General features: G+C 41.5%; 1 protein-coding gene across 2 annotated transcripts in view; it reads right to left on the reverse strand.

Annotated features, from left to right (window-relative positions):
* Positions 1-7,940: 7,940 nt before the first annotated feature.
* The window catches only part of ST7 (suppression of tumorigenicity 7), a 145,574-nt gene continuing 140,409 nt past the window's right edge, over positions 7,941-13,105 (reverse strand). For both annotated transcript variants that reach the window (XM_070947646.1, XM_070947647.1), the window contains exons 12-15: positions 12,208-12,358; positions 10,279-10,371; positions 9,551-9,690; positions 7,941-8,117 (exon numbers count right to left, since the gene is read on the reverse strand). In XM_070947646.1, coding sequence (XP_070803747.1) covers positions 8,022-8,117; positions 9,551-9,690; positions 10,279-10,371; positions 12,208-12,358 — 480 coding nt within the window. In that variant the 3' untranslated portion in view covers positions 7,941-8,021. The remainder of the gene's footprint in view (positions 8,118-9,550; positions 9,691-10,278; positions 10,372-12,207; positions 12,359-13,105) is intronic.

Raw genomic sequence — 13,105 nt, forward strand, 5'->3', positions numbered from 1 at the left:
ACTTGTAATGCGCTCTACTTGGTGCTTCCTTTTAAAAGTACTTGGAAACAACCATTGATCCAAAATGCAATGGCACAGGTCATTACATTTCTGGATTTCACATTGATTTCAGTTGATTTCCAGGACAAACTTAAGGTACTGTTATTGATCAATGATGACCCTTATGGGTCGTTAGCTGGGTACCTTCACGATCACCTACTTTCATCAGTAAGTTACACAAGAGAGAAACTGCTCTGACTGCTGCATTTTGAGGTATTTCGGGGACTGAGGTTAAGTGGTAGCGTTCTGTAATAGTGTCAATATTATGGTATGTTTTCTGTGAGAAGATCAGATTCTTTTGGAGAATTTTGAAGATTGAATTGTTTTGGAAAGCTTTCTCTTAATGTTTCTATGTTTGTTTATTTGTACTTTATGTTGTATTTTAAAATTATTTTTGTAGTTGTTTATTTATGCTTAGATGTTTTATGTAAAGTACTGAACATTTCTTAATCACAACAGTGTAGAAATATGATTAATAAAATAAGTATAAGAAATGTGCGCATTATGGTATATAAAAAGATATGTGAATTCAGTTGACTCTGTTTAATGCATGGCATATTCAAGGAATACATATGCCACAGCAGGTTCTAAGGTTTTCCGTTGTTCCCAAATCAGTTATGGATAGGTAATATGTTTTATAATAAAACCAACTTTCATGTGCCTAAGATTGGGGAATTGCATAAGGTGCAAAACCAATAAGAGCATCTAAGTTAAGAAAAAAATTACACAGTGTAAGAGAATGCCACTTTATCCAATAATAATCTCGCCTCTTTTTGCCCCGAGGGAAGATTCTTTATACAAACATTGATTGGACATAGAATTTATGTACTTCATGTCAATCTTTTTGTGTAATATAGTAATGCTTTTTTTTCTCATAGAATTTGATACACTGGCCAAACTGGCAAACCTAATTTTCATAGCATATGATGTTCTTAGCTGTTGTAGATGTTTGACACCCTTATGATTATAAATGTTTCAGGTGATATTATTCTATGCCTTGATAAAATGGATGTGCAAAAAACTGGAAAGGGGTAAAATGTGAAAAAGGAACAAGAGTGACTGGAATCAAAAATCACATATTTGTTTTTCCATTCATGTAATTCCTGGTTATTGTGTTGAAGCCTTCTGTTACTCTTTTACTTGTACATAAACAACTGTTTTCTATTTATTTTGTTAATAAAGTTGGACTTATTAAGTAGAAAGCCAGTTGTGTTAAGGAATACATACCAACTTTTGTATGATGAAAATGAATAAAAGGGATATCTATTGTACAGTATGTGATTTTGGCTTGTCTTTAGTTTGGTTTTGTTCATATTTGCTTTTTGTTAATATGTTTCATGCCCCCGTGGGAGCCTGAATCTGCGGGGGAAGATAAACTGGAACAGGAGCTGACAGAGATTGAGGGGGCGGCTCCGTTGGCTTTGAAGGAAACTGGGGAAGGGCAGAGCCAGTCAGGCTAAGGCATTTCAGGATTAGAACAGCTTGTAGACAGGGAGGAACAGGGGCAAGATGAACATGAGAGGCAGCTCAGGCAATGAGCAAGGACCATCCCCTCCTGATCCTAGAGCACGAAGAGAAGAGAGAAGGAAAGAACAAAGCAGACTGAGCTGGTTACGAGAGAGGAGAGTGCCCCACCCTCCTTCACAAGGTACACCTGGGGACTGAGATGTAAGGAGATGCCGGTGGGAGGAGCATTTGTCAGGAACAAGTGTTGAATTTGTGGAGCATCGTGCTGACATCTGAGGACATCTTGCTGACATCTGGGGATTACTGTGCTCTCTTGTGGGGCTTGCCTGGTTTGCCAGCTTCGCTGTATTTCTGGCTCTGGTTACTGTTTTGCTAACCTTGATAATTGGACTGCTGGCCTTGGTTACTGCTTCGTTCACCTTGTTTACTGGACTACTCAGCCAGATGCTGTTGAAGGTGCGTGTAAGAGCTTTGCTCCAGGACTTGTAGTAAACATGGGGATGTTTGGGGACGGAGTTGGAGCAATAAAGGGGAGTTAGACCTTTTAGATCTCCTCATCTTTGGATTCATGAAATATTTTATAATAAATATTTTAATAGTTTGATTGTGGCTTTTAGCTATTCTCACTGAATTATCTGAAACCAGATAATCAAGTTACATGTGTGATTTTACAAATGCCTATAATTCCCAGAATAATATATATAACTACAGTAATGGAAATGCATAATACTATGTCCTTTACGCTGAGGGAGACGGAGGCTAGAGCAGCTGCAGTGTCGGTCGTTGGGGGGCGACGGCTTGGAATGCCCCCAGTCCCCCCCCCGGCTGCCTCTAGGTTGGTTCGACTATGGAAGGGTGGGGGTTTTTTGGGGGTTCGGAGGTTGTTGGAGGCCAGGATGCCGGCAGCACCGACTGCAGACGCCGCGGCGGCAGATGGCAGCTGCCCCTGATGGCGAAGGTGCTGGCAGCAATGGCGGGCACAGTAGGACGGAAGGGGTGATTTGGATGGTTCTGGACTTTCATCGGGACTTGCATTGTGCTTTGCACACCTTGAGAACCCATTGAAATCTGGGAACAGGAAGTTGAAGGTGTGACTGGTTGACTTTGGCGATCTGGGGGGTTGGAGAGAGGGGAGGCTGGCTGAGAACTAGCTATCCGGCCGCCTCGGGTGACTCTCCTCCCCCTTTCTTCCCAGTCCATGGCTTGATTTGATCTGGCCTGTCCATCCACTTCCGATCTTATGCCTCCAGTATTTTCCCCCTTCCGGTCTTTAAACATCCGTTGGAACATCCGTCTTTGAACATCTCTCCTTCCGTGATTATTAATATCTGACCTCATGAACTGGCTGATTTGTTGTTATTTTACCCCAGCCGGATGACGATGAAGACTGGACTAGGCAAACGGGTGGTAAAGGAACTGTTGCCGCTTGCCACCGGGAGGGACAGATCAACTATTACCATCTAGGCCAGCCACCGTGAGAGGGTGGCTGGGATACTGACCTTCCGATTGTAATGTGTGGACACAGGCTCCCTTCCACTGCTGTGAGAGAACAGTGGATTTCAGTTCTACCGGTTTCTGGAGATCTACTGTTCCAGTCTTTTGGACTATCTGAGTAGGCCCCCGGCCAGTTCTCACCTCCATCCTGGTTTTTTGCTTGATGTATACGGCAGCCGACCTTCTGGTGTTGCGAGACTCCCCCCTCTTGCAGGCCTGGCCTTCCACGCTATCGAGGGCCTACCTTGATGACGGATTTTGGAATCCTGAGAGGTGACATGTTACAAAGAGGGGGTTGAGGGTTTTTTTAACTTCACTTTTAACTATAGTTTTAAGGGGTTCTGGGGAGGGGGGTAGGGTTGTGGGTTTGGGGGACAACCCACTGAGGGGGAGGCCTGGTCCGACAGTGGGCTACGTTATGGGGGGGTGTGGGGCTCGGAGTCAATGAGGGGCTTAGAGTCCATACTGACGAGGGCGATACCATCAGTGCTGTAAGTGGGAGGGGCAGATATGGCGGGAGCAGGGGGCCATATCCGGTTATGGGGGTGTGCACCTGCTGTCTCCAAGCGGTAGCACACTCCGGCCCCCAATGCTCCTCTTCGGCTGATGATGTGCAACGCCAGGTCCGTAGTAAATAAAGCCCTCCTCATTTGTGATCTTGTTCAAGAGGGGGGAGCAGACCTCGCAGGTATTACAGAGACCTGGTTGGGCCAAGAGGGGGGGTTCCCCTTGTTGAAATGTGCTCACCAGGTTTCCGAGCATTCCATCAGCTGAGGTCTCAGGGGAGGGGAGGGGGGGGTAGCGGTTGTTATAAAGGATGGTCTTGGTCCAAAGGAGGCCACTGTGCCTCAGATAGCCGGATGTGAGTCCGTCTTTGTGAAGTGGGGCCATGGGGTGCAGGTGGGCTTGCTGATCACGTACCTGGCTTCCTGCCACATGGCGGCAGTCCTGCCTGAACTGCTCAACGTGATAGCCGGGGTGGCGGTTGATCCCCCCAGACATATGGTTATGGGTGATTTCAACCTACCATCCATTGGTGAAATGTCTGAGGCAGCTCGGGAGTTCATGGCTTCCATGATGGCCATGGACCTGACCCAGTTAGTTCATGGCCCTACTCACATGGGGAAACACACTCTGGACTTGGTTTTCATCTCTGGCCAGTGGCTGAATGGTTTAGATATAGGGGATATAGTGATTAAACCCTTGTCATGGTCAGACCATTCGCTCCTTCAACTTGACCTTCAAACCGCTACACCCCACCGCAGGGAGGCAGAACCAACCAGGTGGTTCCACCCCAGGCGCCTGATGGATCCTGATAGGTTCCGGACACAGCTTGGGCCATTCCCTGACTCATGACCCAGCTGAAGATCTGGTGGCCGCCTGGGATAGGGCGGTCGCTGGAGCTTTGGACCGTGTCGTGCCTTTGCAGTCTCTGACCTGGCGCCAATCTCACTTAGCTCCCTGGTTCTCCGAGGAGCTGAGGGAGATGAAACGCTGGAAAAGATGCCTGGAGAGCAGTTGGTGGGCTAGCCTTTCTGAATTCAACCGAACACTGGTAAGGTCTCATATTAAGACCTACCTAGTGGCGATAAAAACGGCAGTTTAATTATTTTTCCATTCTTATCGCGTCTGCAGATAACCGCCTGGCTGCCCTGTTTAGGGTGACCCGCTCCCTGCTCCATCCGGGAGTGCGGGAGGACCCCTTGGAGGGCAGGGCTGAGGATTTTGTGCAGTATCTGCATGACAAAGTCGCTCAAATTCAGGAAGGCTTGGACTCTGATTGGGTAGATGCAGGCGGGGTGATGGAGACAGGTCTTGAGAGTGTTATCTGGGAGGAGTTTGACCCAGTGACCCCTGAAGATGTGGACAGGATTCTGCATAGACTTAGCGCGGCCACATGTTTATTGGACCCGTGTCCCTCCTGGTTGGTGCTGGCTTTCTGGGAGTTACACGAGGCTGGCTCCAAAGGATTGTCAACGCTTCTTTGAGAGAGGGTTACTTTCCCGCTGCCTTGAAAGAGGCGGTGGTGAGGCCCCTCCTCAAGAAGGCCTCCTTGGACCTGGCTGTTTTAGCAAATTATCATCCAGTCTCCAATCTCGGCTTCGTGGCGAAGGTTGTTGAGAGTGTGGTAGCGCGACAGTTCCCCCAGTACCTGGATGAAGCGGTCTATCTCGATCCGTTCCAGTTGAGCTTCAGACCTAGGCATAACACGGAAATGGCATTGGTCGCATTGGTTGATGATTTCTGGAGGGCTCGGGATAGGGGTTGTTCCTCTGCCCTGGTCCTATTAGATCTCTCAGTAGCTTTTGATACCATCGACCATGGTATCATGCTGCGCCGGTTGGAGGGGTTAGGGGTGGGGGGCACCATGTTACAGTGATTCTCCTCCTTCCTCTCTGACCAGTCGCAGTTTGTGTTGATGGGGGGCCAGAGGTCGACCCCGAGGCTCCTTGTATGTGAAGTGCTGCAGGGATTGGTCCTCTCACCCCTTCTGTTCAACATTTATGTGAAGCCGCTGGCTGAGATCATCCGTGGTTTCGGGGTGAAGTACCATCAGTACACTGATGACACTCAGCTGTACATCTCCACCCCAGACCACCCCAATGATGCCCTTGATGTGATGTCCCGGTGTCTGGGGGCCGTGCGGATCTGGATGGGGAGAAACAGGCTCAGGCTCAACCCATCCAAGACAGAGTGGCTGTGGCTCCCGGCGTCCCGATATAGTCAGTTGGTGCCATCTCTGACTATTGGGGGCAAGTCACTGGCCCCCACGGAGAGGGCTCGCAACTTGGGTGTCCTCCTGGATGCACGGTTATCTTTAGAAGAACATGTGACGGCTGTGGCCAGGGGGGCTTTCTATTAGGTTCACCTGATTCGCCAGTTGCATCCCTTTCTGGAGCGGGACTCTTTGTGCACGATCACTCATGCTCTCATCACTTCCCGCCTGGACTACTGTAACACTCTCTACATGGGGCTCCCCTTGAAGAGCACCCGGAGGCTCCAATTGGTCCAGAATGCAGCCGCGTGCAGGTGATTATGGGAGCGTCATGGCGCTCCCATGTAACACCTCTCCTGCGTGAGCTGCACTGGTTCCTGGTGGTCCTCCGGGTGCGATTCAAGGTGTTGGTGACCACCTTTAGAGCGCTCCATGGCTTAGGACCTGGATACTTACGAGACCGCCTTCTGCCACCGAGAGCCTCCCACCGGCCAGTACGCTCCCACAGAGAGGGGCTCCTCCGGGTGCCGTCGGTCAAACAATGTCGACTGGCGGCCCCCAGGGGGAGAGCTTTCTCTGTGGGAGCACCTGCCCTCTAGAACGAGCTCCCCCCGGAGATACGGACGCTTCTGGATCTACGTACTTTCCATTGGGCCCTCAAAACTTTTTTATTTCATCAAGCCGGGCTGGCCTAACTCTCCAATGGTGTAATTTTAATTTTAATTTTAAATGGGGAATTTTAACTGTCAGGCCAAATTGCTCAATATATTTTTAAATTGTTTTTAAATTTTGTATTCTATGTTTTTTATCTATGGCTGTTCACCGCCCTGAGTCCTTCGGGAGAAGGGCGGTATATAAATTTAAATATTAAATTAAAGGTTTTTGTTTCAAGTTAACTTCTTTTAAGATAAATTTTCCCAATATTTGTCAATAATATTTTGAGGGCTTTATAATGGAAAATGGCAGCAGCAATGATGTCAGCTAATGCAAATATAAAATATTGCTCCACTGGTTTCCAATACCTAAAATTACCACAAGCACTGGGTCTATTACAACCTAATAAGTGTTTTAAAATATAAATTTAGAGTCTGTGGATTGAAATAATTATTTTCTTTGTCTATTGTATATTTGTTCTCATTACAGTCAAAGGCTGCTAGTATTTCTCACATACCACATAATGGGTCTCCTTCCTTCCTCTGGATTCCTCAGTTCCATTTCAGACTTACTAATTATTCCCTGGTGGATTTTATCTGCCCCCTCACCCCTTGTATACACTACCCTACAATATAGTTTCTTATGATGAAGAAATCTCATTTCCTCTCAGCTGACACTTTCATGAGGTATATTGTATTAATAAAGGTGACCTATTTACTGATACAGTTTAGAACCACAATTGCGTGTTGAAGACCTGTTTCTCTGCCTGTGTTTCCAATTATAGTTGGCAATTAATGTCTTTTCTGACAATTTTTACCTCATTTGTTTGGTATTATTCAGTCTCTCATGAGCTTCCTTTTTGTTTCCTAACTTCTAACCCACATTTGGCATGCTTTATGTATACTCACTGTTGTGGGCATCCTTTAATTTTTCAAAAAATTGTTAGAATCAAAAAATCCTATTAAAATGGAAATAATCTCTGAAATGTTTATTGGTTTTACTGCTACCACTAAACCCTTTCCTGGTTTGGAAATGGCCTTTTATCTTTTGTTTTATATATTTGACTAAACATGACTCAGAAATGAGACTCTGCAGAACACTGTAGTCCCTTTGTACTGATCTTTAAACAAGGAAATTGGTTAAGATTAGTTTATAATCCAGTTCCTTTAACATCACATATTTATAGACTGTCAATTTTTGCCTTCCCTGGAACTAAATATTTAACACTGTCCCTCTGACAGAGATTTTCCTAAACTCCCAGCTCTTCTTAGTTACATCCTTTCACCTCACCCTCTAAATCTGTCCTAAACTTCCTCATTCTTCTGGAATATAACCTGGGAGGACATGCTCTGTATTCCCCTACTTTAATTGACAGTTCTAGTACTCAATCATGATACTCAATTCCTCATGGAAACTGGAAGAGAATTAAAACAAGATCAAATGGTTGCCATACACAAAAGTTTATTTTTTTATTTTTTGTTTTTTGAAAGCAAAATAGAATCAAACATCGATGTATTTTGTACAACAAAAATGTATGATAGACAATTTATGAAGAGATTAAAATGGGTTCTCTTCTAAAAAAGAAATCATGCTTTCTGATAGTCAACAGGGAGTTGGCACAGAAAATATGGCAGTCATTGAGAACTGTCCGTTAGATCCTTGTTAGCTGATGCCAGAGACTGGAGGGCAGGATGCTTTCCACTTTTTCCATCACAAAGTTTAAGGGAGCAAAGAGAGTACTAAGAAACTGCAAGAAAAGAGTTATGGTTATCTGATTTGTACCACTCAACCTAGCTTGGAATAATAAGTTTTCATTTGAAATAATTTTTAATATATTTAGTAGATAACTTTAAATCAATTAATATATTAATATAAAGATTATTTAATCTCCAGAACAAAACATCCTGATGACTTTTCCAAAGATAGTATACTACAAAGGAAATAATTAATAGTTCAGATATATTTTGATGGATGATTTAAGCCCTTTTCAACTCACTGAGGATTTCTCTTCTATTATGACTAGGTTTTCCAGTACTCTGTTGGCCTCTCTGATGACTTTGTTTTAATCATGGAGCTCTTGCTTAGTTATACCATCAAACTTTATCCCAATGTTCCTATCTTCATTAAACTGATCATCCTTATTTCAATCATGGTCTGTCTTTTCCAAGCATTTTGTTCTGTTTTTGCCTCATATACTATTGGCCTCTCATTTCTCTTATGGTGTCCTTAAGGCAACTTTCAGAATTCTTAACTATGGAGTTTCCTTACTTCAGAAGGACATGAAGGTAGGAAAGGCTGGTGTCCAGAGGTAGTGACAGAATTTTTATAATATACAGAATAGTTTGACAGGGATTCTTAAGAATATGGTGATGGACCGGCCAGAAATTGAACTGATAATAAAAAATAACATTTGGTCAGATCATAAGAGCAAGATACTGATAGGGCTGCATTAGAAACAAAAATATGTAAGCTTTCCTCTCCCCCCCCCTTTTTTTTTAAACTGATCATTTATCACTAAAAATGAAAAAGTAGCAAGAGCATGACAAAATATATATTCCTGGAACTCCCTTGCTTAGGTGGTAAGTCTGGATTTGAATCTTAGTTTACATTTTATCTGACTTATATTTCTTTACTTTATTGTAGCATTTAATCTTTTGATTCTATTATACATGATCTCATATATGTTCACAGATTTTTTTCTTTTTTTATTGTAAGCTGCCCAGACTTGTTAAGGAGTTGGCTGCTCTCAAAATCAAATCAAATGCAATAAATAGAAGTCTCACATTGAGAACTATTCACATGATGCCAGTTGAAAACATTAATTAATACTGCATGTGATCTTCCCATTTGTGAATATAATATTTTAAGTGTTCCTGTCATAAGACATTTAAAAAGTGGTATGTTTCTTTTGAGTTAACCATATATTTTATTCATTTCATTTGAAATATCTTGTCACATTGGAAGACCCCTGGCAACAGATTAGTAACATTCCAACTCAAAGCACATTCCTCCAACTCATTGCTAAAATATAGTGACAAATAATGATTTGTAAAGAATAGTTGCCGTATGGCAAAAAAACAGCAACCATTTTGCTTGCTGATTAAAAAACCTGTTGTCCCATAATTCATTTACTTCCCCTTGATCCATCAAAAAATAAGCAAACAAGGACATGCTACTCACTGCTTTTGCAAAAACTCCCATTAGTTCTGGGAACTGATGTGTCAGAAGGGCCAACATAGCCGTGAAAGAACATAGTCCAGCAGTGAACAGAATAAAGAATGGAAGCTCTTTCTTGGGGTAAACAGAGACTTCATGAAATGCTGCCAAGAAGATAATGAGAAAAAAAGTGAAACACTTAAGCCGAGTTACAGATTTCAACCAATCTGGTTAAATTTCCTAAAATTATTTTTATTATAAATCTCCATGATTCTTACAACTAATTTTATACTGTACTTGTACTTGTATGCTGTTAATAATTAAATATCTTTTTCTTTCATTAAACTAAAAACAGAGTTAATAAAATAATACAACATTGAAGTATGAAACTGAATTAACTCCAGCTTCAGGAACCAACATTTTTCTTTCCCAACCCAAGTTGCAAATAAAAACAGTTATATCTAACTTTAATTCCAGGTTAGCAGAGGAATTAACAAATTTAGCGAGTTTGTCTTTCAACCTGGGAGTTGATGAAAATGTAATAATGGACTTGTAATCCAACTCAAACCTGGGTTGCTACATCTCAGGCAGCAATAAATCGCTGTACAAAACCAAATATTGATAAGCCTTATATTCCATTCTGAGAATCTGGGTAAATTTATACAGCAGAAACCTTCCTTATTTATGAGCCAATTCAGATAAATTGTTCTTGCTTATTTAAAGATAAAACCAGGAAAAAAAATCAAACTTACATGGAAGAAGTTCTCTATCTGCTGTTTCAGTACAAATGGGATAAGGATAAAAAAGGTGCCCTTTTTCCAAAGGATAAGGGATCATTCTGAAAGCTAAAGAAAAAGAAACAAGTTTTGAAGACCACAGAGTAACTTTCTCCAATTTAATGGATTCTAGATGTGCGGCCTTTCAATTCCCATAATCCCTAGTCAATGTGGCTAATGATAGGTCGGTGCTTGGTTGAAATTATGGGAGTTAAAGTCCACTATACCTTTTACTTAGGTAGAGTTCAATGCAGTGAAATCCAGTGAACTTTTGAACTTCTCTTTGAAGTTGCATATAGTCCACCTTGTTCTGAATTTAATGTAGTTTCCATCTGTTTATCCATAATGTGCCACAAAGCAAATTCCTATACAAATAAATTGAATCAATATATGGCATGTTTAAGAATTTGATTTTCCTGCCTTTAGAAGGAAAGAACATCTATAAATAATATGGCAAAGGAGGATCATCAAAATACCTTAAACATGTGTATTGAAAAGTAAGTCCCATTAATTACAATTGATTTTACCCCCAGGAAAATGTATATACCCTCTAGTCTTTTAGTGGTGGTAGGGTTACTTGGATTCTAAGGATTTCATGGATGTTCTCACAAAATTATTGACATAGGAGGTGTGTCACTCTTATAAAACAGTTACCAAAGTTAGCATATCTAATTATAAAACACATTTCTCAGAAGCCAAACTAGTTAAGTTAAAAAATAAAAAAATTGTTTACTTAACAAGTGAGAAATGTAAACTGAGCTCCAAAACATGCATCCATAGAACACCTACAGTATATACTTGCATCAAAGAGAAAGGAGAAGATACAGAGTAAGCCACCACTATCTCATCTATACCCTTAACTTTTTTCTGGGTGCATATCAAAATGAATCAGCTGTACCCAGCAGCCTTACTTTTTGGATGTGGGTTCCAAGGAATTCTAGAGATAAGGCTTTATTCTGCAGTATAGCAGCCTTCTTTTTGAAAACAACAAAGTCATTAACTTTTAAGTTGGAAAGTGTAAGAAATTAAAAGCTACTAGAAACAGATGTGTGCATACAAGAGTACTACAGGAAGATATGGGATAGCAGTCTTAGGCAATGTGTTCTTCAACAGCTCTCCTAGAATTAATATGTTCTAAATAATATGTAACCATAGATACTGGTATATGTTCTATTATACTACTACCACTAAAATATACCTATATGATGTAAACAAACATTACAGCAATATTGCAAACATTTGTATTAGGGCTGTGGAGTGCTTCTGGTTCAATCTCTCCCAAAAAAAAACCATAACAAATTTAAAGTAACTTCAGAGAGGTGTTATTTTTGCACTGCTGTGTACTCTGAATAACCATTTAGAAATAGGAAGTCTATGAAAGTGTGCATTCCCATTCCATAATATTTTTCAGCTTTTTGATCTGCTCTATAGGCTTCGTGATCCCTGGAAATCTTTCATCCAAGTACTATCCAAGTGTGATGCTGTTTACTTGAAGCTCAAAGCCTTAAAATTAAAGCTCAAAGTTACACTATGGAAGGTTACACTAAGTGTAACCTTCCCAGGAGGCTTCCAACAAATGAAATCAATGGGAAAGCCAGCAGGAAGGCCACAAATTGCAGTCACGTGATTTCTCGCTTAACAATTGCAATTATTTGCTAAACAACCTCAGCAAAAAAGCTCAAAGAATGGAGTGAGATCTTATGATGCCTTTCTTGGGCATATCTGTATATAAATTATTACACTGTTTCAACTAAAAATATGCTCAGTCATTGTATGATTAAATAGTACTTTGAACTGAGCAGAAAGGATTTTTAACTTAGGTGCTGCTTTGCAAAGAAAAACATTATCTAAAAGCATTCAGTACTCACTTCCTGTCATATGCTTCTAAGAAAGTGAATTACTTACTGCCTTCCCACGTACAGTGTAAGAGGTTCAGAGCCCCCTCAACTCTTTTCCAATGCTGAAGGTGAAAGAAAGCATAAGCAATTGCTTCACTGTCTCCTCGCTTCAAAATATGTTCAGGGGGTAATATTAAGCTTTTCATTTCTAGGAGATACTACAACAGAAAAACAGCAAGCATACAGTCATGATCCAAACATAAAAGGTAAATATCATTATACCCCAGCCCCCTCCTGCTCTGCCAGCACTGCATATTGTTCAGCGGCAAAAGTTAAATCTATATTTTCATCTACTGCTTTTGATAATAAATTGCTCATGTATCATAAATGCTAAAATATACCAGCAAATTGCAAGTACCATGTTCTTCATCTCTTTACAGATAGCACAAAACAATAAACAGCTCTCTCCTTAAAAAGATACAGAAAAAAATATTTTTAAATCCAAAGCATTATCCAAAAAACCTTTTGTACTGAGCGTACAAATGGAGTGTGAAGTGGTATATATAAGACATTGCAAGAATATACATTGGGTTAATAGTTTTCTACAAAATATAGGTCAAGGTAAAATTATGCATACTGTCAGATCTGCCCCAATCTGATCCCTTAGGAAAGAAAGACCCTCAACTCCATTTGGTTGAAGCGAAAGGTTCTTTTATTAAAAAGATGTTGGCTGTAGTAAAGTCAAGCTAACTCTGGGTTTCCCATGCTCAAAAGATACAGAAATGTTTCCCCTCAGTCCTCCCCCCTGTGACCAGTCTGTCTTCAGCCAATTGGAACTTGCTGAAATGTTTTGAGAATGCTGAGATGTTTTGAGGTAATCCATATTCTATCTTAGGGTGCCTGGGCTTGGATTCTGATTCAAACTGATTCCGAGCTTCTCTAGTCTTTATCACCTGTCATTCCCC

The sequence above is a fragment of the Pituophis catenifer genome, unplaced genomic scaffold (genome assembly GCF_029215685.1).
Source record: "Pituophis catenifer annectens isolate HBS135680 unplaced genomic scaffold, rPitCat1.0.hap2 SCAF_7, whole genome shotgun sequence".
NCBI lineage: Eukaryota > Metazoa > Chordata > Lepidosauria > Squamata > Colubridae > Pituophis > Pituophis catenifer.